This window comes from Lepidochelys olivacea (assembly GCF_965140295.1).
Source record: "Lepidochelys olivacea isolate rLepOli2 genome assembly, chromosome: 14".
In the NCBI taxonomy this organism is placed as follows: domain Eukaryota; kingdom Metazoa; phylum Chordata; order Testudines; family Cheloniidae; genus Lepidochelys; species Lepidochelys olivacea.
Window position 1 is genome coordinate 38,229,294 of NC_140424.1, and position 25,598 is coordinate 38,254,891.

The 25,598-nt window shown below is 51.2% G+C and overlaps 1 protein-coding gene across 1 annotated transcript; it reads left to right on the plus strand.

Annotated features, from left to right (window-relative positions):
* Nucleotides 1-8,654: 8,654 nt before the first annotated feature.
* On the plus strand, nucleotides 8,655-24,840 carry LOC311530809 (uncharacterized protein). The gene is made up of 6 exons (XM_084647746.1): nucleotides 8,655-8,885; nucleotides 17,940-18,027; nucleotides 18,553-18,679; nucleotides 19,632-19,745; nucleotides 20,114-22,129; nucleotides 24,497-24,840. The coding sequence occupies exons 2-6, from the start codon at nucleotides 18,004-18,006 to the stop codon at nucleotides 24,511-24,513; spliced, it is 2,298 nt and encodes a 765-aa protein (XP_084503872.1). The 5' UTR covers nucleotides 8,655-8,885; nucleotides 17,940-18,003; the 3' UTR covers nucleotides 24,514-24,840.
* Nucleotides 24,841-25,598: the final 758 nt, after the last annotated feature.

Consider the following 25,598-nt stretch of genomic DNA (forward strand, 5'->3'; position numbering starts at 1 on the left):
GCCCTTTTCTTTACCTTTTTCCAATGCTAATATATCTTTTTTGAGAATGGGTGACCAGAACTGCACGCACTATTCAAGATGTGGGCATATCATGGATTTATGTAGTAAAAATGAAGAACTTGGTTTGCCAGACTGATCAGCCAAGCCAATACTGATAGCCTATATGAAAAGGCTACAAAACACCGTGCCTGTGGACTGCATCAACATGCAGAAAGCCTTATAAGCCTGTCACGGTCAAAGCGAATTTTAGAAGAACTTAATGAGGCTGCTAAGAATGCTGGAGACACAACGCCAGGTGTCTAGGTGTCCGGTTTTCAACCAGAACACCTGGTCAAAAAGGGATCCTGGCAGCTCCGATGAGCACCGCTGACCAGGCCGTAGGCTGTCCAGTTGATGGCACCCTCCAGCGGGGCTTGCAGGCTCCCTGCTAACCTCTGTGCTGTGGCTCCTGGGAAGCAGCTGGCGTGTCCGGCTCCTAGGCTTGGGGGCAGCCATGTGCTGCCCCACCCCCCACAGGTGTAGCTCCCATTGGGCAGGGGACAAATTAGCACGCCTAGCAGGTGGCTGTTGAGGGGGTCACGTGGCGGGCACTTCTGCTGCTGCTGCCAGGCCCGCTTCTCCTTGCGCTCCCCCTGTGGCTGGGCCGGCACTCTGGCATGGGGCCTGAGGCGATGAGTGGTCTGTCGCCCCGTCGCCGTCCCCCAGGAGTTGGAGGTATGTATCCCAGTCTCAGCATGCTGCACCCTCATCCCCATCCCAGCCCCGCACCCCTCCGCCATCACTGCATCCCTCCTTGCGCCATCCCCCTCAGTGCATCCCTACCCATCCCAGTTTTGTACCCCTTACAGCACTCTCCCACCCATCCTCTCCATCTCCCAGAGCCGCCAGCCCCATGTCCCTCACCCGCCACAGCCCTGCACCCCGTTCACTTCCATACACTGCTGCCCTCCCATTAGGTCCCTATTGTTACCAGGTTTGCCCGTTGCTTCGGGGTACGCTCATTTATTAGGGTTACTCTTCTGGTGTGTGTGTGTGTGGGGTCTTTAATTCTATCAATGTACTGTTTGTGTTCCTTGTGTTTTCATATGGAGCTCTACTTCTCCCTTCTGCAAGTCCCCTCCCAATGGAGCTGTCCTGCAGGACCTCCCCCCCCCCCGACACACACACACGTCTGAGCGGACTGGGTCAAGCAGCACTTTCAAGCTGCTGCCCTTGTAAGTTACAGGTTCAGCACGTCCCTATCCCCACTTTCATATCACAATTGTACGGGTAGTAACCCACTTGATGAGCAAACCCTGCAGTATTTTTGGGTGCTGCAGGGATCTTTAGCTTAACTAAAAGAAGCGTGCTGCACAGTAAATAGGGATGCTAAAAACACAAAAGAGTAGAGTTCAGAGAGAGAAGCAACCAGCTTAACCATAAAAGTTATTTACTGAATAATAGTGATAACTACACAAGGAGAGCCGAAACAAACATAACAGTTACAAGTATCGGGGGGGGGGGGTAGCTGTGTTAGTCTGTATCCACAAAAACAACAAGGAGTCCGGTGGCACCTTAAAGACTAACAGATTTATTTGGGCATAAGCTTTTGTGGGTAAAAAAAACACTTCGTCAGATGCCAGATCTGAAGAAGTGGTTTTTTACCCACAAAAGCTTATGCCCAAATAAATCCCTTAGTCTTTAAGGTGCCCCCAGACTTCTTGTTTTTATAACAATTATATTATTAAAGGTTAATACCTGAGGTAGAAAAGAAAACAGAGAGGGATCTCACCCACTCCATGAGGCTTGAACTGGTCGGGGTTTCCAGGTGATGGTGGTAGCTCAGGGTCCTGAGTGCTGGAGACAGGCAGAGCCCCCAGCATGATCAGTCAGGAGATGGAGTCCCAGTGGAGCTGATTCAGAGTTTGGGTCCATGCATCAGAACACTTACTTGGGCATAGGTAGGAGTTTTTGTAGAGAAACAACAATAGTTCAAGGGAGAACACTAGATTTCTTTATGGGTAAACTGATGACTCAAGGGTTTTCTTTAGGCTAGACAATAGGATCTGATCACTCTTGGCTATGGGTGGTATTTTCTTCCAGGGAGCTCACAATGCAAGTAGGCTGCTTTAGTATTTTGCAAAAAGAAAAGGAGGACTTGTGGCACCTTAGAGACTAACCAATTTATTTGAGCATAAGCTTTTGTGAGCTACAGCTCACTTCATCAGATGCATACTGTGGAAACTGCAGAAGACATTATATACACAGAGACCATGAAACAATACCCCCTCCCACCCCACTCTCCTGCTGGTAATAGCTTATCTAAAGTGATCACTCTCCTTATAATGTGTATGATAATCAAGTTGGGCCATTTCCAGCACAAATCCAGGTTTTCTCACCCTCTGCCCCCCCCCCCCAAACTCACTTTCCTGCTGGTAATAGCCCATCCAAAGTGACCACTCTCTTTACAATGTGTATGATAATCAAGGTGGGCCATTTCCAGCACAATCCAGGTTTTCTCACCCCCCGCCCCCAAAACACACACACACAAACTCACTCTCCTGCTGGTAATAGCTTATCCAAAGTGACCACTCTCCCTACAATGTGCATGATAATCAAGGTGGGCCATTTCCAGCAAAATCCAGGTTTTCTCACCCCCACCCCCATACACACACAAACTCACTCTCCTGCTGGTAATAGCTCATCCAAAGTGACCACTCTCCCTACAGTGTGCATGATAATCAAGGTGGGCCATTTCCAGCATAAATCCAAGTTTAACCAGAACATCGGGGGGGGGGGTAGGAAAAAACAAGGGGAAATAGGCTACCTTGCATAATGACTTAGCCACTCCCAGTCTCTATTTAAGCCTAAATTAATAGTATCCAATTTGCAAATGAATTCCAATTCAGCAGTTTCTCGCTGGAGTCTGGATTTGAAGTTTTTTAGTTGTAAGATAGCAACCTTCATGTCTGTAATTGCGTGACCAGAGAGATTGAAGTGTTCTCCAACTGGTTTATGAATGTTATAATATTTTAATATATAAAATATTATAACATAATTATAATATTATAATATAATATATAATGTTATAGTATTTTGGATATCAGTCAAGGCTTCATTATTAGAATTGGTCTGATAACTGCTGAGCTGGGTGTGTACAGGCATAGGTTTGTTAACATCTGGAGCAGAGATCCCCCATGATGCAGTGCTTCCCGGCTTTTCTGGTTCCAGAGTTTAGTGCGGTTCTCTGTTCTCCTTTCTGTATGCTAATGGAGATGTCTTAAGCTTGTCACCCTTGTCAGGAGGGGTCTAGGTGTGTCTCCCATCCGCCCTTCATTGCTCTCTGCAAGCCTTTTCTCTGATTGGTTTTGGTTCAAGCAGAGACTGGGGGTGTGTGTGTGTGTGTGGGGGGGGGTGTCTTTCATGAGTCAGACAGGCTAGATACTGCTCCCTGGTTCCCCAAAAACACAGAGCTGACTGGTATCACTGTAGCCTTCTGCCTCCCCATCCCCTGTACCCTCAGGTAGTACCCCTAATACCCTGGAGCCCTGATCTTAGTTGGGGTCTCTAGACACTAAACAACAATTGTAACAATAAATAATGTGGAAGTATATGTGTCCGTGCATGCTAGATGTGTACACATGAATAGACGCGGGTATCTACGTGTAGCTGTGGGAGTCAATTTCTACAGATTGATTTATATAGGTATCTGAACAGGTGCATTTTTGTGGTTGTGCTCTACGGATTTGTATTTGGACTTCAGGAGTGGGCCGTTAGCGAGCCTTTAATGTGTGGGCCACACATAAAATTACAATCACTTTTAGTGAACAAAAAACATGGAGCTGGTTATCAAAAATGGGAAGAGCGGAGGGAAAGGATCATGAAAACCTTTGTGAAATTTCATTTTTTAAAAAATGACCCTTTTTGACTATTTTGCTGCCAACTCTAGCATTCTGTAACAAATAAAACCTGAAATTTGCATAATACACCTGTCAAAACAATAAATGTGCCTGTTTGGGCCTTGCAGTGAAAATGAGCACATGAGCGAGGGTGGGGGAGAGCAAGCGACAGAGGGAGGGGGAAGGTAGTGAATGGGAGGGAAGGGGGGGCTCAGGAAGGGGTGGGGCCTTGGGAAGGGGCAGGGCAGTGGGTGGGGCAAGGGTCTTTGGTTTTATAGAATTAGAACATTGGCAACCCTAATTGGGGGTGGATTGATTAGCTCTCCCGCCGGCTTAGAGCAGGTACATGAGAGCAGCATTTCTCAAATGTGGCAACCAGGGGCTTTTCTTGAGGCCACAGCCTCCTGGGCAGTGATGGGGAGGAGAAGCAGTGGCCCCTCCCTTGGCTGCCAGCTGGGGTTGGGCTCTGTCCCCTTCTGGAGCCACAAAGGCAGGAGGAGCAGGCAGCTGGTGTGAGTTCCCATGTTGTCGAGGGCGGTAGGGCTCAGGTTTCCAGCTTCAGCCCTGGAGTGGTAGGTGGCAGGCTCCAGCCATGGGGCTTCGGGCTCCAGTCCCTACTGCATGCTCAACCTCACCCGCATCACCCCTGACCCCTGCTGCCTCCTCTAGCCCTGGACTCTGGCCACGTGGCAGCAGGCTCCAGACCTTGGCTGCAGGGCTTTGGGCCTCAACACCATCCCCATTGCCACTGGCCCCCACTGCCGCCCTGCCTACCTGTCAGAGCAGCCACAAGCAAGACAAGATCTGGTGGCTGTGCTCTAAGGCCACCAGAAAATTTATTGTGAGAACCCCTGCCCAAGAGAGCATACAGGGGTGCAGCTGCATCAGTAGCTCTAATATCTTGATTTATTTTTGGCCTAGCAAAATGAGGCCCTGTGTTTTCCCCAGGAATTGAAATGGGGGGGGGGTTTCAAATTTACGGGGGTGGTGGTGTCAGGGCCGATGTGGGGTGAGACCCTGAGGGTGAAGATGGGCTGTATGGCACCATAGTAAAAACTGAAAAATGTTTCATGACCATTTTATTAGATTTTTAAAATCATCAGCCAAATTAAAGTTGGCTACTCAAGCCTTCTATGAAATACATCTACATCCTTCTTGGCTTCTTGTTATAATTTTGCACAACTCTGTTAATGAACTTCTTGAATGCAATGCGTTCATCTTTGGTGGCTTCTCGTGTGTCCAGTACTTCCATTCCTTCAAGTGATATGCTCATTAGTTCATTCACATGATCAGGCAGAAGGCGACTTCTTTCAAAACACAAAATTCTATTCAATGATGAAAAAGAACGCTCAACTGTAGCGTTGTGACTGGGAGTAGCAAGAGACGAATTCCTACTTCTTTCAGCCCAGGAAACACAGCACAAAGATCAGGTCGAGCCACTAGTGATGACAGAAAAGAAGTTTAAGTCAAATCTTCATACATTCGTCATATGATATTCCACTCTGTGTTCAAATTCTCTATTGTGTCCTGATCCCACAGCAGCCCCATTGCTGGTAGTGCCTCACTCCACTCAACTGTTGGTGTTTTATAAGACAGGGATCTATAAAAGCTACGTAGAGGTTGAGTAGAATCTAGAAGTCGCTGTTGTAGATTTTTAAGAATCAACTCTGTGTACTTTTTCAGTTGTCTTAACAAACACTTCTTGTCCTCTTCACTTAAGGATTCAATATAAATGCCTTCATTACTCAACTTCTGGACTGAAGTCTTTGCTTCTTCCAGTACTTTTCCAATGGATAGCTCTCTGGTTGATCCAAATGTAGCTTCTATTGCGAGACAAAGATTTACAACTGTTGTAGCAGATGCCTGGATGACATTGTTTAATGACCCAAGTGGTTTCAACAGTAGACTTACAAGACAGAGTATGGCAATAGTCTTCTCTGAACGCAGTAGCAAAAGTAATCCACCAGCCTCATTACTTAGATCCATCCCATCTTGGTAGATACTTTCCAAAGCCAGTAATAATGGCTGGAGTAATTTTAAGACAACAGCCAAGGATCGCTCATGAGAAAGCCAGAGGGTTTTCCCATTGAACTTCAGTCCCAGCGTATCTTCTACATTTTCCAAGATATTCAGTCTTTTTGGACTCTTGCTGAAAAAAGAATATAATGAAGACATTACATTCATAGCTTTTTTAATGTCTTTTGAAGGGTCTGGAGCTCGTACTAGTGCTAGTTGGAGTAGATGATCTCTGCAGTTTGTATAGGAGAGACTAGGGTTACAGTTTTCTCTGAGCAAAGCTTGTGCTCCACCGTGTCTTCCAGAGAAGTTTGCAGCTCCATCAAAAGCACACGCAGCCATCTGTTTGGGGTCCAGCTGACAAGCATTTAACTCTTCTAAGATGTGGGTTGTCACAGATGCAGCCAATCTGTCTTCTATAACTTGAACGTCTAGAAAGGCATCTACTGGCCTGCCACTGACATCAAGATAACATACACAGTGACTTAATACTTGATGCCCATTTGCATCGGTGCATTCATCAGCCATGGATGCACATTTTTTGAATGTGGTGAGAGAGTTCTTCACTTCTTCAACTGTTGAGTCTTTCACTGTCGCACCACCTGTGTCTAGCCAGTCAGTTGAGTTTCTTGCAGAAAGACAGTGAGCATCTGCTGGTCTTGTTCGGAACCAGTGTCCAACTTCAGGATGAACAACTGACCATGCCCTTATCATTGGCCTCCAGTTTGTAGTGTGTGGTATCTCTTGCTTAAATAGAAAGTATGATCTATGGCCATGTTTGTTTGCATGAACGGTGTTGTGTCTCCAGCATTCTTAACAGCCTCCTTAACACTCACCGGCGTTGTCCTGGGTCAGTGGAGACTCAGAGTTCAGAGCTGCTTTCACATGAGTTCACCTCCCAGGTGGGGGGCAAGAAGGCACCTTGTTCGTTCCTCCAGCTGCTCACTGTTCGCTGTGGCCACTGTTGTTTGTTGAGCCACCGTTCACTCCATCGCTCTGTTGCCAATGGCCCTGCGCCGTCACCTTCTGCTGCCACCTGCCACTGCGACCTCTGCGAGTTGGTCTCTTGCGGTTCCACCCAGCTCTCAGTGATTTCAGCTGAGCTCTCAGCGGGGGAACCTTGCTGCTAGTGCAGACTGGGCCATCTCTTCCACAGAAACACTGTCCCACAGCAGGTCTAAGCACTTACACCTGATTATCAGTGATTTAAGTTGTAGTGGTCACTTAACAAAACAAAAGTGGAGCCTATCTATGGAGCCTAAAGAGCTCTGTCTTTAAACAATTGAGAGGGGCAGGTCAAATAGTACTTGTGACTCAGGCAGACCATCAAGCAAAACACCTGTCCCCACCCTCTCTCTCGATGTCCGAAATCGGCACAGGCTAAGTACAGTTCTACTGCCCTTTACTCAGACAATAAGAACAACAACATTTCTTTACCCCCCCACATTCAAGTGATTTGTAACCCAATCCCAGCCAAAATCTATCACTTGGGCGACACAGATCTATTTGCTGGATACCTAGGTAGATTAGGTGTGAATGTAAATGCAATCTGGTTCTGAAGTCTTTCCCCCCAGCCTCCAGCTCATCACTCGCTGTCAGGGAGAGCTCATTTAGACTTTGCTTATAAATAATAATTTGAAATTATTAGGTTGGCCAACCATTACTGAAATGAATGCACTGACATTGTCACAAAAAACAACAGCTGTATAAGGAAACTAGTCTATGTTCATATTTTCCAAATCTATTATACTTTTTCAGATACATGTATTTTATGATACACTTTATATGCTTTTAAAATGTGTATTAATGTTTCAATTTTAATTCAAATTTCCAAACAATCACTAAATTGGCAACAATGTATGTAACTAGTTCACAAAATTGGGGGCGGGGTTGGGGAAATTCAGGGGGGCAAACACCCCTATGGGGGGATGTAGGGAAATCCCTGGGCCCTGCACTTAACCCGATGACACTGGTTTGTTTTGATGGCTGCATCTGATCAATTCCAACATTTCAGTGGATTTTCTAGGCAGCCATCAGGAAAAGGGGGATGATTTTGGTGACAATTGGAAAATGAGGAGGGGGGAAAAGGAGACAATCCTGAGGGGGTAGAGCACCAGTTCCTGACCCAGAGCAACAGGAGCTTTGCTGCTGACATCCAGGTGCCTGACAGGGAGCTGCAGTCAGTGCCCACATGGAGGAGCCAGCTGGGAGATGGGCAGAGGGGATCCCTAGGAGGGGGGCAGACATGAAGGGGTTTAAATAGAGCCCAGGGTGGGTTCATCTGGACCAACAGGTAACCAGCAGAACCCAGTGGCAAAGCTCTGACAGCTCCATGACCAGAGCTAGGGGAGCAGAGCTGGGAGCCCAGGGCTGGTAGCCAGTGAGCCTGGTGTGGAGAGAAGAGACCAGCTCTGACCACCTGCTCCCTGTGCCAGTCTGTTACCAGAATGAATCACACACAGAGTGTCCCCGGCTCCCGTTACCCCTGGATCATCTGGAACAACCCCGAGCCTCCATAGAAACCCCCCTTCTCCCCCCACCCCGAGATCTGCACGTCTCCTTTCTGTCCCCCGCCATTGACCCTGTGGTGTGGCTTCTAGGCAGGACACCTGCATAGGGCTGGGAGAAGCTGCCCGTGCCCAAGGGAGGTGGGGCCCCAGGGGGCAGGGTCTGGGGCAGGCGGCTGCAGATCGGTGGGTTGATCGCTAGGACCCAGGAGCAGCTGGGTGGGAACAATGAGTGGGCTCCCTGTGTCCCGGCCGCAGGAAGTGACTCGCAGCCGCTGCGGGGACTCTGGCTCCCGGCGAGATCCCCGCGCCCCGGCGGCTGGTGCTGGGAGCCCGGAGCCCGGGCTGCAGCCGGGAGAGGGGAACCTCCAGCCGGGCCCTGCCCGCTGCTCCCCGGGAGCCTCTCCCAGGGCAGAGCCCCCAGCCCGGCCAGGGCCCCTTCCCGGCCCGGCCCCTGCCCCGGGGGGCCCCGCTCGGAGGGAAGGTAAGAGAGACCCGCCCCCCCCGTCACCCCCGGGCTGCAGGGGGCGGGTTTGGCCCCGGGCTGCTCCCCGCGGAGCCGGCTGCGATTCCCTGCCCCGGGCCCGGGAAAGCTGCCGCCAGCTCCGTGTGTGCGCTGGGGTCTGGGACAGCCACACGTGGGGGGTACAAAGGGGGGTGGGAGTCCCAAGATGTGTGAAGAGGGTGTGGGCAAGAGGGGATTTACAGGTGAACAGGGATGTGTGACGAGTGCAGAGGCTGAAGGGCGATGCAGGGGGCAGGGGCAGGGGGGGCACTGCATGGAGGATGAGACAACGCAGGGGGATCACTGTATGGGGGAGAATTGTGGAGCCCACAGGACACAGGGCTGGAATAGAGGGAAATCTGGGTGGTGGGAACTAGTGAAGGAAAAGGGATGCGGGGAGAGGGGACTGGGGAGGCCGGAGGGGGAATGGGAGAGCAAGAGGAGGCTGGCTGGGGAAGGGAGAGACAGAGGCAGTGAAAAGGAAGAGAGGTGGTGAGAGAGACAATGGCAGCTTCCCTGTGCCATGGATTCGGATCTCACCCACACCGGTGTCAGACTAGAGTCACGTCTGGCTCTGGCAGGGGGTGAGTGCGGATGGGCCAGTGAGATCAGCCTCTACCTGCCTGTCCCTGGGGGCTGCAGGGGGAGTCCGGGGCAGCTCGTTCATTAGTTGTTGCCGTCAGACTAGAGGGCTCTGGTTATTGCTAAGGGAGAAGAGGAGGCCGGTATCTGGAGAAGTTGCTCTCTCTTGCCCCAGAGTGCAGGACAAGAGGCAATGGGATCAAACTACAGCATAAGCGATTTACAATAAATCTCGGGAAAAATCTCAGGAGGACAATGGAACAGATGCCTCGGGGTTGTCGTGGAAGCTCCTTCACCAGTGGTTTTCCAAAGGAGGCTGGATAGCCCTCTGCCTTGGGTGGCTGAGACACAACAAATCCTGCATCTTGGCAGGGGTTAGAGTAGATGATCCTTGTGGTCCCTCTGACCCTATGGTTCTGTGATTCTAATCCGTATTGAATTAAGTGTAAGCATTTTGGGAGTCCCTTGTATTGACAATGCTACTGCTTGTGGGCTGCTGTGTGGTTGTATGGGTGTCCTTTGGGGGGAAGACGGGACTGATGCCATCTCTGGGAGATATTAGGGATTTCAAAGGCCTTTTGGGAACAGTACGAGTGCGATGGATTTCCTTGGGCCACGTCTGCACTTACAAACTGGGAGCTGCACAGGTGTGCCGCTCTGAGACCGCTCGTGTGGCCACGTTACACCGACAGGAGAGAGCTCTCCCGTCTACACAATAAAACCAGCTCAGTGAGCGGCAGTTGCTGTGTTCGGGGGGAGAGCTTTCTTCACCCCCCTGAGCGACAGAAGTTTTGCCTGCATAAGTGCTCGTGTAGACATGGCCTAGGGAAGACTTGGTCTCTACGCCTGAGAGGCGATTGCTGGGGCGGGGCCCAGTGGGTGCCCTGGCTGGACCACTGAGCAGAAATACAGGAGCAGTTGCCATGAACTGTGCCCAGCTCTGATGCTGGGGGCGTTTGGAAGTGTTGGTGGGTGGAGCCTGCTGGAAGGGGCCGGGTCTGTGTTGTAAGGCCTGGGCTACAGTGAGCAATCAGATCCATCTACTGCTTCACTCAGGGCAAGGCAAAGTTTTGAGCCCTGAGCACCATAGTTAAGTCGACCTGAGCCCCATTGTGGACACAGCTTGACAGATGGCTTCATTGACAGCTTGATTGACAGCTTCAATCAGAAATCAAACCTTATCACTCATCAGAGAATCCACACAGGTGAAAACCCCCCTAAGTGCTTGGACTGCGGGAAAACTTTTAGTCGCAGATCAGCCCTTATTACACATCAGATAATTCACACTGGAGAGAAGCCCCATGAATGCTTGGAATGTGAGAAAAGCTTCAGTAACAGCCAGGGCCAGTGAAACCACTAGGCAAACTAGGCAGCCGCCTAGGGCTCCAAGTGGTTGGGGGCAGCCAAAAGCGCGCTCCGGGGAGGCGGTGGAGCGGAGGTGAGCTGGGGCAGGGGGGCGCGGGGAGGGCCGCCTGCAGCAAGTAATGGGGGTGTGGGGGGGGCACGCAGGGGAACCGCTCTCTGCCCCAGCTCACCTCTGCTCCGCCTCCTCCCCTGAGCGCGCCGCCCCGCTCTGCTTCTCTCCCTCCCAGGCTTGCGGCGCCAATCAGCTGATTGGTGCTGCAAGCCTGGGAGGCGGGAGAAGTGGAACGGTGGCACTCGGGGAGGAGGTGGAGCAAAGGTGAGCTGGGGTGGGGAGCTGCCGCACGGCTCCCCGGGCCGAGGAGAAGGAGGGGGAGCTGTCGCACGGTGTTACATTTTCATTTAGTTGTAGCCGAGCAAAGGGAAGCGGTACGCCCAACACAATGGAGTTTGTCTCTTGGATGCGATGTCATGGGCGGTGGGTATCAAAGGCCAGGGCAGGCTAAACCTCCCCTAATCCAGGCTGTGGCCCTGCCCATGTTCCACAAAGGCCCATGTTCCACAAAGGCAAAAGGCTCACTTTTCAATACAAGCAACTCCTGTCTCACACCTGACAAACTCACTACGCTTAATGCACTGTTTTCCTGGTACTTATCCTTAAGAAGTCGCATGTGAGATCTCTCCTGAAAGCTTATAACGTGTTGATACTCATAAATATTCCGAGAGGCATGTATGGGTGATATAGAAGTAATAACGTAAATGTCTTGAAAGTTATCCCCTTATGGTGTTGGAGTGAAAGTGAGTCACCAGGGAATCACTGGTTTTGGTGACAGCCCATTTAAATTGGAGGGAGTTTTTCCTGGCTAGGCCATTATGCAATGAGTTGACCAACTGTCTACCATTGTGCTTATTCAGAAAATGAATGGAAAACCATCAAAGCTGAACTATAAACACTGAAAGGTTGTGACAGTGACAAGGAGGATCTGACAGCGAGGGGATCGCCCTGCCTGGGAAGAAAGACAAAAGACTGATTCAGTGTGTCACAGGTTTCAGAGTAGCAGCTGTGTTAGTCTGTATTCGCAAAAAGAAAAGGAGGACTTGTGGCACCTTAGAGACTAACCAATTTATTTGAGCATAAGCTTTCGTCCAATGAAGTGAGCTGTTGCTCACGAAAGCTTATGCTCAAATAAATTGGTTAGTCTCTAAGGTGCCACAAATACTCCTTTTCTTTTTAATGTGTCACAGGACACTCTGCATCCAGTCACTGAAGCAGGATACTTCCTGGAAGACTGGGGGCTGGCTTCTTGGGCCTAGCAGATGCTGTGAAAGACTGACCTTTTGGGTGAGGATCTTTTTATCAGGTAGAAAATGTAACTTCTAATCAGTGTAGGCTCTTGTCCCAGTTTTCTGAATTTTTTGTTTCCATCCCTCCCCGTTGATTCTATTTAAAGCTCTCCTCTCTCTCAAAATAAACTTTGTTTTGTTTTACTATCAGCAGATTCAAGCTTGATACCGGAGCGGTGGTCTCAGGTGAAACTGGTCTAGTGCCATTGTGATGCTGTGGGGTTCAACCCAGACCAGTGAGGGGTTGTCACCACCTGTGTTGGGTCAGATCTTCCTGAGCGCACTCACAGAACTTTAGTAAGTCTGCTGCTCTCTTAAAGAGACAGTGCACAGCCCCACCCTGTTAGTTAGCTGAGGATTCACACGGCACTGAGATGGTTTGTTGTAAAACTAAAACTGAATTTATTCCCAGGGAACCTAGGATTAAGGGATGTCCAGTAAGTGTGAAAAAGCCAGGAGAGGTTACACAGAAAACGTGCTTTCTAGTGTCAGAGTAACAGCCGTGTTAGTCTGTATTCGCAAAAAGAAAAGGAGTACTTGTGGCACCTTAGAGACTAACCAATTTATTTGAGCATGAGCTTTCGTGAATCCGATGAAGTGAGCTGTAGCTCACGAAAGCTCATGCTCAAATAAATTGGTTAGTTTCTAAGGTGCCACAAGTACTCCTTTGCTTTCTAGTGTGTACATTTATCTTCAGTGAATCTGAGCCTTGTGTCTCAGCAGGTTTCTCACCTAGATTATGTATCTGGGGACCTTCAGACTTCTTGGCTGGAAGATTCCACCTTTCACAGGTGTACAGGAGCTCGGCCCGCTTTGATCTGCCCAGCAATGTGTGCCAAGCTGGCTTTGTGGCCTGGTTATAGCTTCCAGAGTTCAATGACCTCGCCTCAGGAGGCTGGAAGGTTTCTTGGAGCTGTGGCTTCCATCTCCCATTGAGAGTGGGAAGTGCCATCTTCCACTTTGGTTGACATTGTCTCCCCTTGGTGTAAATATAATTTCATTGCCCTCGCTCCATTTACATTGCAGACAGGTTCAGGCAGGCGGAAGAACCACATTCCTTTGTCTGGGGCGGGGTGACTTAAGCCTGACAGCCAGGCTTTTAAGAACATATTCCTGCTCATGTATATTTACAATTCTTCATGTATCGCCCACACTTACCTCATGCAAGAATATCACTGAGCAGTGAGTTCGTAGTTTTCCAATGCTATACGACAGGCACCTTTTAGATCCATATTATGGCAACATGTTTCAGAGTAACAGCCGTGTTCGTCTGTATTCGCAAAAAGAAAAGGAGTACTTGTGGCACCTTAGAGACTAACCAATTTATTTGAGCATGAGCTTTCGTGAGCTACAGCTCACTTCATCGGATGCATACTGTGGAAAATACAGAAGATGTTTTTATACACACAGACCATGAAAAAATGGGCGTTTATCACTACAAAAGGTTTTCTCTCCCCCCACCCCACTCTCCTGCTGGTAATAGCTTATCTAAAGTGATCACTCTCCTTACAATGTGCATGATAATCAAATGGTCCATTTCCAGCACAAATCCAGTTTTCTCCCCCCCCCCCACCACCCCCAAACCACTCTCTTGTTGGAATTGGATACAATTAACTTAGGCTTGAATAGAGCCTGGGAATGGTAGATTCATTATAAAAAGTAACCTATTTCCCCTTGTTTATTCTTTCCCCACCCATTGTTCCTCAGACATTCTTGTTAAACCCTGGATTTGTGCTGGAAATGGCCCACCTTGATTATCATACACATTGTAAGGAGAGTGATCACTTTAGATAAGCTATTACCAGCAGGAGAGTGGGGTGGGGGGAGAGAAAATCTTTTGTAGTGATAAACACCCATTTTTTCATGGTCTGTGTGTATAAAAACATCTTCTGTATTTTCCACAGTATGCATCCGATGAAGTGAGCTGTAGCTCACGAAAGCTTATGCTCAAATAAATTGGTTAGTCTCTAAGGTGCCACAAATACTCCTTTTCTAGTTAACAGTGCTACATATAGGGGAAACTGAGGCATGCACACTATTCATACAAAAATATTACAAAAAATTCCCACTGTGTCACACCTCTTCCCCCTTCTAGGCCAAACTGAGTGGAGAGCACTTTAGCCAGTGAGCTGGGGAAGAACAGGTACTCCTTTCTGGGATAAAACATCCACTATACGAGTGCAGCCTCCTCTCTTTGAACAGGGACCAGACCCCTCTGGACATAACAGCAACTGAATAACTCCCCTGCAGGCCTCCAGCCTGGGACAGATCAAGTGCAGTTAGGGCTGAATTAAGACATAGGCAACCTAAGTATATGCCTAGGGCCAAAGGCCTGCACCCCGTTTTGGAGGGGGTTTGCATGAGGCCAGAATTGAGCGAGTGGCAATGTGACCTCCCATGCACCAGGTCACAACACAGCTCACTCCATTTTGTCCCCCATGCCATGTTCCCTGTCCTATTTGGGGTGTGGGGGGGTTAATGGGGGGGGTGTTAATGGGGCCAAAACTGAGTGGGCAGAGCACCAGCCTCTGAACCAGATTAGCTAGAGCTTCACCGCTGATATGCAGGTGTGCGACAGGTAGCTGCTGTCAGTGTCCTCAGGGGGGAGCCAGCCGGGAGAGGGGCAGAGGGGATCCCTAGTGCAGGGGGGAAGACATGAAGGGCTTTTGCCTAGAGCCCAGGGATGGATTAATCCGGCCCCACAAATAACTCCAGGAAACCTGGTGGCAAAGCTCTGACAGCTCCATGGAGTGAAGGGAGCAGAGCCGGTAGCTCCGGCCCAGGACTGGTAGCCAGTGAGCGTGGGGTGCAGACAAGAAACCAGCTCTGGCCAACTGCTCCCTGTGCCGGTCTGTTACCAGAGAAAATCATACACAGTGTCAGTGTCACCGAGAAACACGGTCTACAGGTCTATCTCTGGGCTGCCTCTCCAGGACCAGGACCCCCATCATCCCTGTGTCCATGTAGACATTGGGGACTCTCTGGAACAATCCCCAGTCTCTGTAGAAACCCCCCCTTCTCCCTGCTCTCTGGGATTGTCTCTTGTCTGTTTGCCCAATGGTACATTTGCTTCTATGCATGACGCTCCCTTAATGCGGGGAGAAGCTGCCCGTGCCCAGGTCAGGTGGGGTCCCCAGGGGGCAGGGTCTGGGGCAGGGGCCTGCAGATCGGTGGGTTGATCGCTAGGACCCAGGAGCGGCTGGGGGGCGGCTCTGGGGGGAGGATCGCGGGGCTCAGGCCCGGCCGCAGGAAGTGACTCGCAGCCGCTGCGGGGACTCTGGCTCCCGGCGAGATCCCCGCGCCCCGGCGGCTGGTGCTGGGAGCCCGGAGCCCGGGCTGCAGCCGGGAGAGGGGAACCTCCAGCCGGGCCCTGCCCGCTGCTCCCCGGGAGCCTCTCCCAGGGCAGAGCCCCCAGCCCGGCCAGGGCCCCTTCCCGGCCCGGCCCCTGCCCCTGCCCCTGCCCCGGGGGGCCCCGCTCGGAGGGAAGGTAAGAGAGACCCGCCCTCCCCGGGGCTGCAGGGGGAGGAGGCTAAAGAAGTGCAAGGGGGGGGGGGGAGCGGAGGACGGGTCGACACGGGGGAATCAGGCTGCAGTGGGAGAATTGTGGGGCTGAGGGGAAGGAGGTGTCTCAGTCCAACCGGGGTAACTGTTACCCCTTCAGCCAGGGGTTTTGCCCTCTGTCACCCTCTGGCAGTGCCTCACCCCTGGGCTTAACCCCCGATTTTGCCCCTCAGCCCCTATCCTAACCCTGCCCCCAGCTTCTTGACCCCCCTGACCAGTCAGTTTTTGCCCCCTGCTCAGACCCTGGCCACCCTTCTCCGATTTGCCCCCTTTGCCCCTTTTTAACCCCTGTAAAAAGCAATCCACAGCATCTTGTGCCCAGTAAGGGCAGTGGCTTCAGCAGATGTTACTGACCATGCTCAGTTTGTTTGCGCATACTGAGTGCACCCCAAGTAGCAAATTCCTAGAAACAGCAGTTTCTCGCACTACACCAGAAGGGCTCTAAAGAGGGTTGGAGGTGGGTTTGTGTGTGTAGATAAGAGGGGATTGAGGGGGGAACGGGGATGTATGAAGGGCAGGAGTGGGATGCAGGGGGCAGGATGGGATGGGGGCTGGGAATGCGCTGGGGAGGATGTGGCGTTGCAGGGCAATCAGGGGAAACTTATGGGGCAGATGGGAACAGGGCTGCAACAGAAGGAAACTCTGAGTGGGGGGGCACTGCAAAGGAAAGGGGGGGATGTGGGGAGGGGAGGCTGGGGAGAGACTGTGAGAGCAAGAGCAGACTGGCTGGGGAAGGGAGACAAACAGGGCAGGGGTCTGGGAGAGATACAAGGGCAGCTCCCCCATCCCATGGGTCAGGAGAGGGTGCGGGGCTGCCCCACGCAGAAGTCAGGGGGGAAATCTTTTACCACAAATAGTCCATGATCCTTTGGGAGTAGATGGAGCCTTCCTCCTCAGGGCTCAGAAGCTACAAGGCAAATATCCAGACCCCCCGCCCCCCCCCCCCACACCCTGCTCCCAGTTTATTATTTTCAGACACACTCATGATTTTGGGGTCTGTCTCCTGAGTGTTTGGGGCTGACCAGGGCCCTGGCCTGATTTCCGGGCAGGAGTCAGATCTCAGCCACACTGGTGTGAGACCAGAGTCACTGCTGGCTCTGGCAGGCGGGGAGTGTGGATGGGCCGATGGGATCAGCCTCTGCCTGTCTGTCCCTGGGGGCTGCAGGGGCAGGACAGAGAGGCTCAGTCATCAGCTGCTGCCACCAGAGGGCTCCGATTATTGCTCAGGGAGAGGAGGCAGCTGGTGCCTGTCTCTCTCTGCTCCTGATGTCAGAGCCCTTGAATTGAGCTACCTGGGTCAGATGCTGCCTCCTCTACCTGAGAGCCCAGAGTGTGAAACTGCTGCTCCCCAGCGGGGTCTGTGCCAGGGAGAGGCCTTCCTTAACCCCCACTCTGGGCTCAGCCGGGGTGAGGACTTTCACCATGGCTGGAACCAGCCCCCGCAGCAGCCCTGGGCTCTGCCCATATCAGCTCCTGAGCCAGAGCCTCCAAGTGAGGGGAGAGACCTGGGGGAAAGGGCTGGGGCCAGGCAGGACAGGGACCTGCTGCTGAGTTTGTACCGGAGCGGGAGGGGCTCCCCCTGTGCCTGTGGGTCCCAGAGCTGCTGCCCTCAGTGACACAGCCAGGCTCACACTGGAGAGCGAGCGCCCCTGGGAACGGGAGAGTCCCCAGTTCTCCCAGGCAGAGGCGGGAGGGACGGAGACAGGAAGGGGAACGGTGAGACCGAAAGTGGCAGCAGGAGCAAGAAGTGGGGAGGGAGGTTCCCAGACCCGCCCGGATCCCTTCCCTGCATCCCCCTGGGCAGCCTGACTTTCCTGGGAACAAGGGGAGGAGCTGACAGAGGAAAAAACAGGTTCCGCCTCTGCCCAGTCCCTGCGCTGCTGGGGGACACGCTGCCCTTGGGGCCGATATGGGGGAAATCCCCCAAAGTGGTTCCTTTGATTCTGCTCTTTTCTAGCATTTGTCTCAGAGACTCTGTCCCTGGTGGGGTTTAAAAGTGTCCCCGGGGGTTCAGTGCTGGTGGGAGGGGCAAGGTCTGTGTTGTAATAAAGTGACTGAGGGTTTTCCCAGCGTGGCAGAGCCCAGAGTGTCTGTCTGCAGGGATGGAGCCTGGGGGGAATCGGGGTGTGAAATGGACTCAAGCCCCTTCTGAAACCTCCCCCGTCGCCCCTCTCGCCCTGACAGGCTGAGGAATCACGTCCACGTTTCGCTCCAGATCCTCCCATCTTCCAGGGGACAGGGAAGGGAAATGGCTGTGATGGAGCCAGCTCAGGTAGGGGATTTTCAGGGAGCTGCAGGGGGATTTGCTGTACAGGGGGAGGGGCAGGCTGTGATAAACCTGCTGGGACATGATCAGCCTGGGATCTGATTTTCTGAACAGGCCCATTGGCGGGTGGGGGGAGGGGAGAACATTCCCTCCATTTCTGAAACAGGAAACAGCCCCCTGGGCAGGGCTGGGAAAAGTGACCAGACTCCCAGTGCTGGAGCCTGACCCCACTGGCCAGAGGCTGCTGTGAAATACGAAGGGAAGCTGTCGGGATTCCTGTCCCTGTCCCCGGCTCAGAGCTCTGCTTCCCGTATCAGCCTGTGGCTGGCAGGCGAGTGGGAAATGAGAAGACCCTGCCCTGCTCCGTCTGCTGGGGGGACAAGGAGCTCTCACCTTCTCCCCATGCCTTAACGCCTCCTGGCTGCTCTGAGCAGGGTGGGGGTGGGATTCTGCTTCTCTGGGCCTCCTTCCCCTGACTAGTGGGATTGCGACTGGGGCAGCAGGTGCTGAATGCAGGAACTGATGTTTCAGATGCCAGTGACCTTCGAGGAGGTGGCTGTGTATTTCACCGAGGGGCAGGGGGCTCTGCTGGACCCCGCTCAGAGAGCCCTCTACAGGGACGTCATGCAGGAGATCTATGAGACGGTGACCTCGCTGGGTAAGGGATTCCTGTGTTCCTAGCTATTAGAAGCTGTGGGGTCTGCGTGTCTAACTCTGGTCAGATTCTTCTCTGGTTCCTTGGATTGGTGGGGAGGGTCGCGAGGTCCACAGCTCCAGTGTGAGAGATACTTTCATCACCACACCCCGCTCAAGGGATCAAGGGAGTCAGAAACCTAATGAACATACTAATTCATCCCCATCTCTCCCACTTTCAAGAGGCCAGAAGCAGGGTATTGTTCTGCCTATATTATTTCTCTTTCCCACACCGTTCACCTTCCTTCCTGGGACCAGCTCCATCCATGGGGAGGGCTCTAGGTTCTGCAGCTTAGGAAATAGATAAGAGTTCAATACCCGAGCTGTGTGTGCCAGCAAGTCCCCCAGAGCACATCTACCCTGAGAACTCCTAGTGAGGGCGTGACAACACCCCCGCCCCCTCCCCCGATGTCGTCTGCTCCCAAGGGTCTGAGTTACCACAGTCCCATGTAGGGTCAGGTTAAACTCAGGGAATGTTCCTTGTGACAAATACTCTACCAAGACTCCATGCTCCCTGACCTTGCCTGATTTACCAAATGCAATTAATAGGCAGCAGGTTTAAAACAAACAAAATGAAGCGTTTCTTCACACAACGCACAGTCAACCTGTGGAACTCTTTGCCAGAGTATGTTGTGAAGCCCAAGACTATAACAGGGTTCAAAAAAGAACTAGATAAGTTTATGGAGGACAGGTCCATCAATGGCTATTAGCCAGGATGGGCAGGGATGGTGTCCCTAGCCTCTGTTTGCCAGAAGCTGGGAATGAGTGACAGGGGATGGATCACTTGGTGATTGCCTGTTCTGTTCATTCCCTCTGGGGGCCCCTGGCATTGGCCACTGTCGGCAGACAGGATACTGGGCTAGATGGATCTTTGGTCTGACCAAGTATGGCCATTCTTATTTTCACCCCCTGAGCAGGATTTCCCGTTCCCAAACCTGACCTGATCACCCAGCTGGAACGAGGGGAAGAGCCGTGGGTCCCAGATCTCCAGGCCGACGAGAAAAGGGAGAGCCCGAGAGGCACCCACACAGGTGAGGAGTCAGGGAAACTGAGACAGAAACATTTGGTGAGTAAAGAAAAAAGCTGGACCTCCCAAAACGTGCCGTGAGCGAGAGCCCTCAGTTCTGCCCCATCTCACCCAAGTCAGGGCTGCAGTCAGCAGGTGTTGTAGCATCAAGGCAGATATCAGTCACGGCTTCCCACCCATCCTGTTAGCTGTCGGGAATTTCCTCCCTGACTTTACTTCCCTGGAAATGTTTGGGTGGGATGTGGAGGCAGAATCCAATGTCTCCATCTCCCCAGCAGTCACTGTGTTGTGTTTTCCCTCTTTGCTATTCCCCTTTCGGTCCCTTCTCCCCGGCACATTCAGTGACTCCTGTCTGGATTCTCTCTCTCCCAGCAGGTGAGAGGACAGTGAGTGAGAACAAGGAGGAGACTCAGCAGCAGGAAGGTCCTGGGAAAGTGGAACCGCAGGAGACATTTTTGAGAAAAGCTGAAGGGAATTTCTCCAAGTGCTTGGAACAGGGAGAAGCCTGGGGAGATCGACATAGATCAGAGATGCAGCTAGGAAACAAACTGGATGAATCCATTCAACATGGTGGAGGATGCAAAGATCCCAAGGAAACCACAGTCCAGCAGACAAGTCACAATGAAGAGAGACCCTACAAATGCCTTGACTGTGGGAAAAGATTCCGTTTCAGTGGAAACCTTATTACACATTGGAGAACCCTCACAGGAGAGAAGTCCTATGAATGCTTGGACTGTGGGAAAAGCTTCAGTGAGAAGTCATTTCTCATTATACAGCAGAGACTGCACACGGGAGAGAAACCCTATAAATGCCTTGAGTGTGCAAAAGTTTTCAGTGTGTTATCGGCCCTTATTAGACATGAGAGGACCCACACGGGGGAGAAACCCTATAAATGCATGGACTGTGGGAAAACTTTCGCTCAGAGCTCAGACCTTATTAAACATAGGAGAATCCACACCGGAGAGAGACCTTATAAATGCCTTGAGTGTGGGAAAAATTTCATTCGCCGTTCACACCTTATTAAGCATCAGAGAGTCCACACAGGCGACAAACCATATAAATGCCTCAACTGTGGGAAAAATTTTGTTGACAGAACAAAACTTACTCGACATCAGGCAATTCACACAGGAGAGAGACCCCATAAATGCTTGGACTGTGGGAAAAGCTTCATTCAGAAGTCACAATTTATTGTACACCAGAGAGTGCACACAGGAGAGAGACCCTTTATATGCCTTGAATGTGGGAAAAGTTTTATTCAGAAATCACAGCTTATTACACATCAACGAACCCACACAGGAGAGAGACCTTATAAATGCCTTGAGTGTGGGAAAAGTTTTATTCAAAGTTCATCTCTTATTCAACACAGGAGAATCCACAAAGGAGAGAGACCTTATAAATGCCTTGAGTGTGGGAAAAGATTCATGGAACGTTCATCCCTTATTAAACATAGGAGAATCCACACAGGAGAAAGACCCTATAAATGCCTTGAGTGTGGGAAAAGTTTTATGGAAAGTTCATCCCTTAATAAACATAAGAGAATCCACACAGGAGAAAGACCATGTAAATGCCTTGAGTGTGGGAAAGATTTCATTCGTCACTCACACCTTATTAAGCATCAGAGAACACACAGAGGTGACAAACCTTATAAATGCCTCGATTGTGGGAAAAGTTTAGTTGACAAAACAAACCTTACTAGACATCAGGCAATCCACACAGGAGAGAGACCCCATAAATGCTTGGACTGTGGGAAAAGCTTCATTCAGAAGTCACAACTTATTCTACACCAGAGAGTGCACACAGGAGAGAGACCCTTTAAATGCCTTGAATGTGGGAAAAGTTTTAGTGAGAGCTCAAAGCTTACTAGACATCAGAGAACCCACACAAGAGAGAGAACCTATGGATGCCTTGAGTGTGGGAAAAGATTTATGCAAAGTTCATCACTTATTAAACATGGACGAATCCACACGGGAGAAAGACCCTATAAATGCCTCGACTGTGGGAAAGGTTTTATCGCAAGTTCAGCCCTTACTAAACATAGGAGAATCCACACGGGAGAAAAACCCTATAAATGCCTTGAGTGTGGGAAAACTTTCAGTCAGCGCTCACATCTTACTCAACATGGGAGAACGCACACAGGAGAGAGACCCTACAAATGCCCTGAGTGTGGGAAAAGTTTCAGTTTCAAATCAGGCCTTAATATGCATCAGAAAACCCACACAGGAGAGAGATCCCATAAATGCTTGGACTGTGGGAAAACTTTCAGTCAGCGCTCATACCTTACTAAACACAGGAGAATCCACACAGGAGCGACACCTTCTAAATGCTTTGACTGTGGAAAAAGCTTCAGTAAGAGGTCAGAGCTGACCAAACATCAGAGAAGCCACAAGGGTGAGAGACCCTAGGAATAGCTTGGCTGCAGGAAAAGATTCAATTTGACTTCATACTTCAGTGACCCACACAACAGAGACCTTGAATGTGGGGGAAGGTTCATTTGGTGCTCCTGGAGTATCAGGCATCCACAAATCCACACAGGGAAGAAACCTCTGAGATGTTCTCAGTGTGGAAAATGCTCCAAGTGGAGCTAACATCATGTTGGACATCAGAGATGCCTCCACACAGTCAGGAAATTATCTCATGGCCCTGACTGGGGCTGACCATGGTGACAAACCCATTTCCTCGTTCCCACACATCAGGGGCATTTGGCTCCCAAGGATCCAGCTGCCCATTGCTGGGGTGAGGATCCAACAGCAGCCAAACATCAGCTGGTCAGTGACCCTCTGGGTCTGCCTGGTCTAAGCAAACCCCAGGCAGACGTGGAGAAGCCCCCATCAGTCCCTCCTCCCTGCTGCAGCCCTGGCTGCTGAGCTGATGGGCCACAGGTGGGGGAAGGGAGAGAGAGAAACTCCTCCAGATGCTCCCTCTGCCTGGCTGAAGTTCCCCGTCTCCATGGATGGTGGGTGAACGTGCCCTTGGGGGGAGGCTAGCCCCTGGCCCCTCACCCTCTGCCTGAGGCCCTATCCCTTCTGCTCCAGCAGGCCAGAGGGGGCCTGGTGGAGTGTGGGCAGGGCCAAGCTAGTGTGTTTCAGGAGGCGTGGTTTCCCCCAGCCTACTATACCCGCCGCCCATGCCCCTCTCTGTTCCCTTCCCAGCCGGGATCCCCCTGCCATGGAGATGAGGAGAAGGACACTTGAGCCAGGCCCCACCTTCACTCTAGATACCTGTGTCCACCCCGCAACTTCCACCAGCCCCTGGGCTGGGCTCCCCCACTTACCTGGAGCTCTTCTCTGCAGGGGGGGTGTCCATGGGGGCTGGTAACACCTCCCCTCTCCGAATCCCCCAGGCCGCTGGACTCTGGGGGATCAACCGTTAAGGGACCAGGGGATGGGAGAGCACAGGGGTAGAGAGGTGCTGCCTCTCCTCACTCTCCCCCTCTGCCCCGTTTCCCTGCCCCCTCTGCATTCAGACAGCACCATTAGGAGAAACTCATTCCCACAGGCTCTTTTGTTGGAAGTCTGGATTTGCCACCTCTGCTACAGCAGCATCAGCCTCTGAGAGGGAAGCAGCGTTGCTTAGTGGATAGAGCACTGGCCTGGGACTCAGCAGACCTAAGCTCTTTTCCCAACTCTGCCAGCAGCTTGCGCGATGACCTCAGAGAAATCTGTGCCTTCCAGAGGGGGAATAAATAGGGAGGGATGATATCAGCCTCCGAGTGTCTGTCTAGGGCAGGAAAAGTGGTTGGGATTAGGTAGTGCGTCTCCTTTGTTCCTCCTCCCCTTTTTCTAGTCTAGATTGACCCTGAGCAGTTTATTCCAATCCCCCATTAGCAAAGTGATTGTTTGAGTCACTAAAAGTACCCCCTTTGCAGTGAGATTGTCTCATTCCCAGACATCCTCACGCTGCTCCAGGTTCTGCTGAAAAGCATTTACTTTTTTGTGCTGTTTCTCCCTTATACACCAGCATTCAATAGATTCTAAAAAAGCGGGAGCAGGGATAGTAAAATAATGTGGTGTTTTAACTTCTGTGTTATTTGAGGGGGATGGGGTGGGTCCGGGGGATTCCCTTCCTCCCCCATCAACCTCACACGTCTTCTCTCACAGAGCAACCTCTGTCCAAGTCATGGAGAGCTTACCCTTTTCCCATTCTACCCCTCCACCTTCATGTGTGTCATTTACCACAGTGTCCTTTTCCCACCATGCTTAGGAATCAGGCTTTGATTTCTTTGATCCTCAGTCAGGCCCCTGGGTGCTGGAGAAGAAAATGTCACATTCCTGAAGGGGGAATTCAAATGAACCCCAAAGCACAGTTTGAGCTTCAAGCCCAGCCTCCAGCTATTGGTAAAGTGGCATCTGGAGTTTTTTCAGCCTAATCCAGATCATTTGTACACAGGACATTTTTGGTTAGGTTTGTCTTTTTTCCTCTTTCTTTTATGATGATGATGCTCAATCTTTGTCAATAACCCAGGCAAATAATGTGGCCGTGCTGAGTAAATCAGCTTTTGCCTGTTCAGAAGGAAATGGGCAAATTTGTTCCCAAGATTTTGAGTCTTAAAATTCCCTGGGATTTCACTTCATGAATGGGAAAGTGATTTGTAGCTCACCCTGGAGCGTGGGTTTTTCTCTTTTTGGTGAAGGCTGTTCTGTCATGTATTTTGATATTAAATTAGTTTGACGGGATATAGCTCAGTTTTCTTGGGGACTTCAAAAGACTAATGATAATTTGCCAAAATAGTCCTTACTGATTTTCCTTTGACATCAGATTTGCTTCTTCTTTGAACAATGAAAATGACCAGTACCTGTCAGCAAAACAATGAGGACTACAAATGAAGCCCCAAGAGGATTGATGTGGAGAGGGGTCGGCGTCTTCCCCATTCCTGAGAGGAGGAGGCTAGGCAAATGCCTCTCTCGTGGATTGTTAGTGCTTTTCTATCAGCTTTAACTTGTTCCTCTTTCCCTGGGGTGCGTGCGTGGCTGGAGCAGCAATGTACTGAGCTAGGGCTGAAATGCACCGTGCCCGGCTGGGCCTTGCATGTGGGGGGTGGAGGGAAATTGAGCTTTTATTTCTTGGTTTGCAAAGAATAAAGTCGAATTTAGTTTCTCAAACTCCCAGTGTCCCTTGTCTTGAATAATGGGGTGGGGGTGGGAGGGAGAATGGTCTTTAATGGACTCACTCGGACACTGTGTGCCTGTCACCCATTGACGCAGCTGGGGAAAAGCCTGGTATCATTCTATTGTAGGTAAGTTGCGGGAGGTTGTTGTCCCGCTCTGCTCGGCCCCGGAGAGGCCTCAGCTGGAGTCCTGTGTCCAGTACTGGGCACTACACTTTAGGAAAGTTGAGGACAAATTGGATTAAGTCCTGAGGAGAGGAACAGAACATGATCAAAGAAAACCAGACCTGTGGGGAATAGTTATATTCACACTCATTAGCATATTTTTATAAAATCATATAGAGTGTGTCATCTCCTGGAATTTCCAATTTTTAAGACCAGCCCAAGCCATCCCGAGCTGCCTGCCCAGGCCGTCCTGAGGAGGAACACAGTGAGTGGTGGGAACCTCCGGCAAGGGGAGGTGGAGTGGAGGAGGGACTCACCAGGCTGCATGCCTGGTGGGGGTCTCAGGGGAGGAGAAGAGGCAGAGCACAGGTAGGACCACCACAGCTCAGGCCTCCCCTGGCCTATTATACCTTCTGCCTAGGCTCAGACCAGAGCTTGCAGGGGGCTGGGGGAGGCTTTTTTTTTTTTTTTTGAGCTCCCACTGACATAGATGCTGCCGAGCAGATACACTAGAGCAGCATTTCTCAGATTTGGCCACCAGGGGCTTTCCTTGCTGCCACAGCCTCCTGGGCCATGACTCGGGGGGCA

Bases quoted from the DNA above. Each gene is read 5' to 3' on its own strand.
- LOC311530809 (XM_084647746.1), top strand. From the start codon at position 18,004: ATGGCTGTGATGGAGCCAGCTCAG. The intron at 18,028-18,552 runs GTAGGGGATTTT...CTGATGTTTCAG, and splicing joins CTGTGATGGAGCCAGCTCAG to ATGCCAGTGACCTTCGAGGA. The intron at 18,680-19,631 runs GTAAGGGATTCC...CCCCCTGAGCAG, and splicing joins TGAGACGGTGACCTCGCTGG to GATTTCCCGTTCCCAAACCT.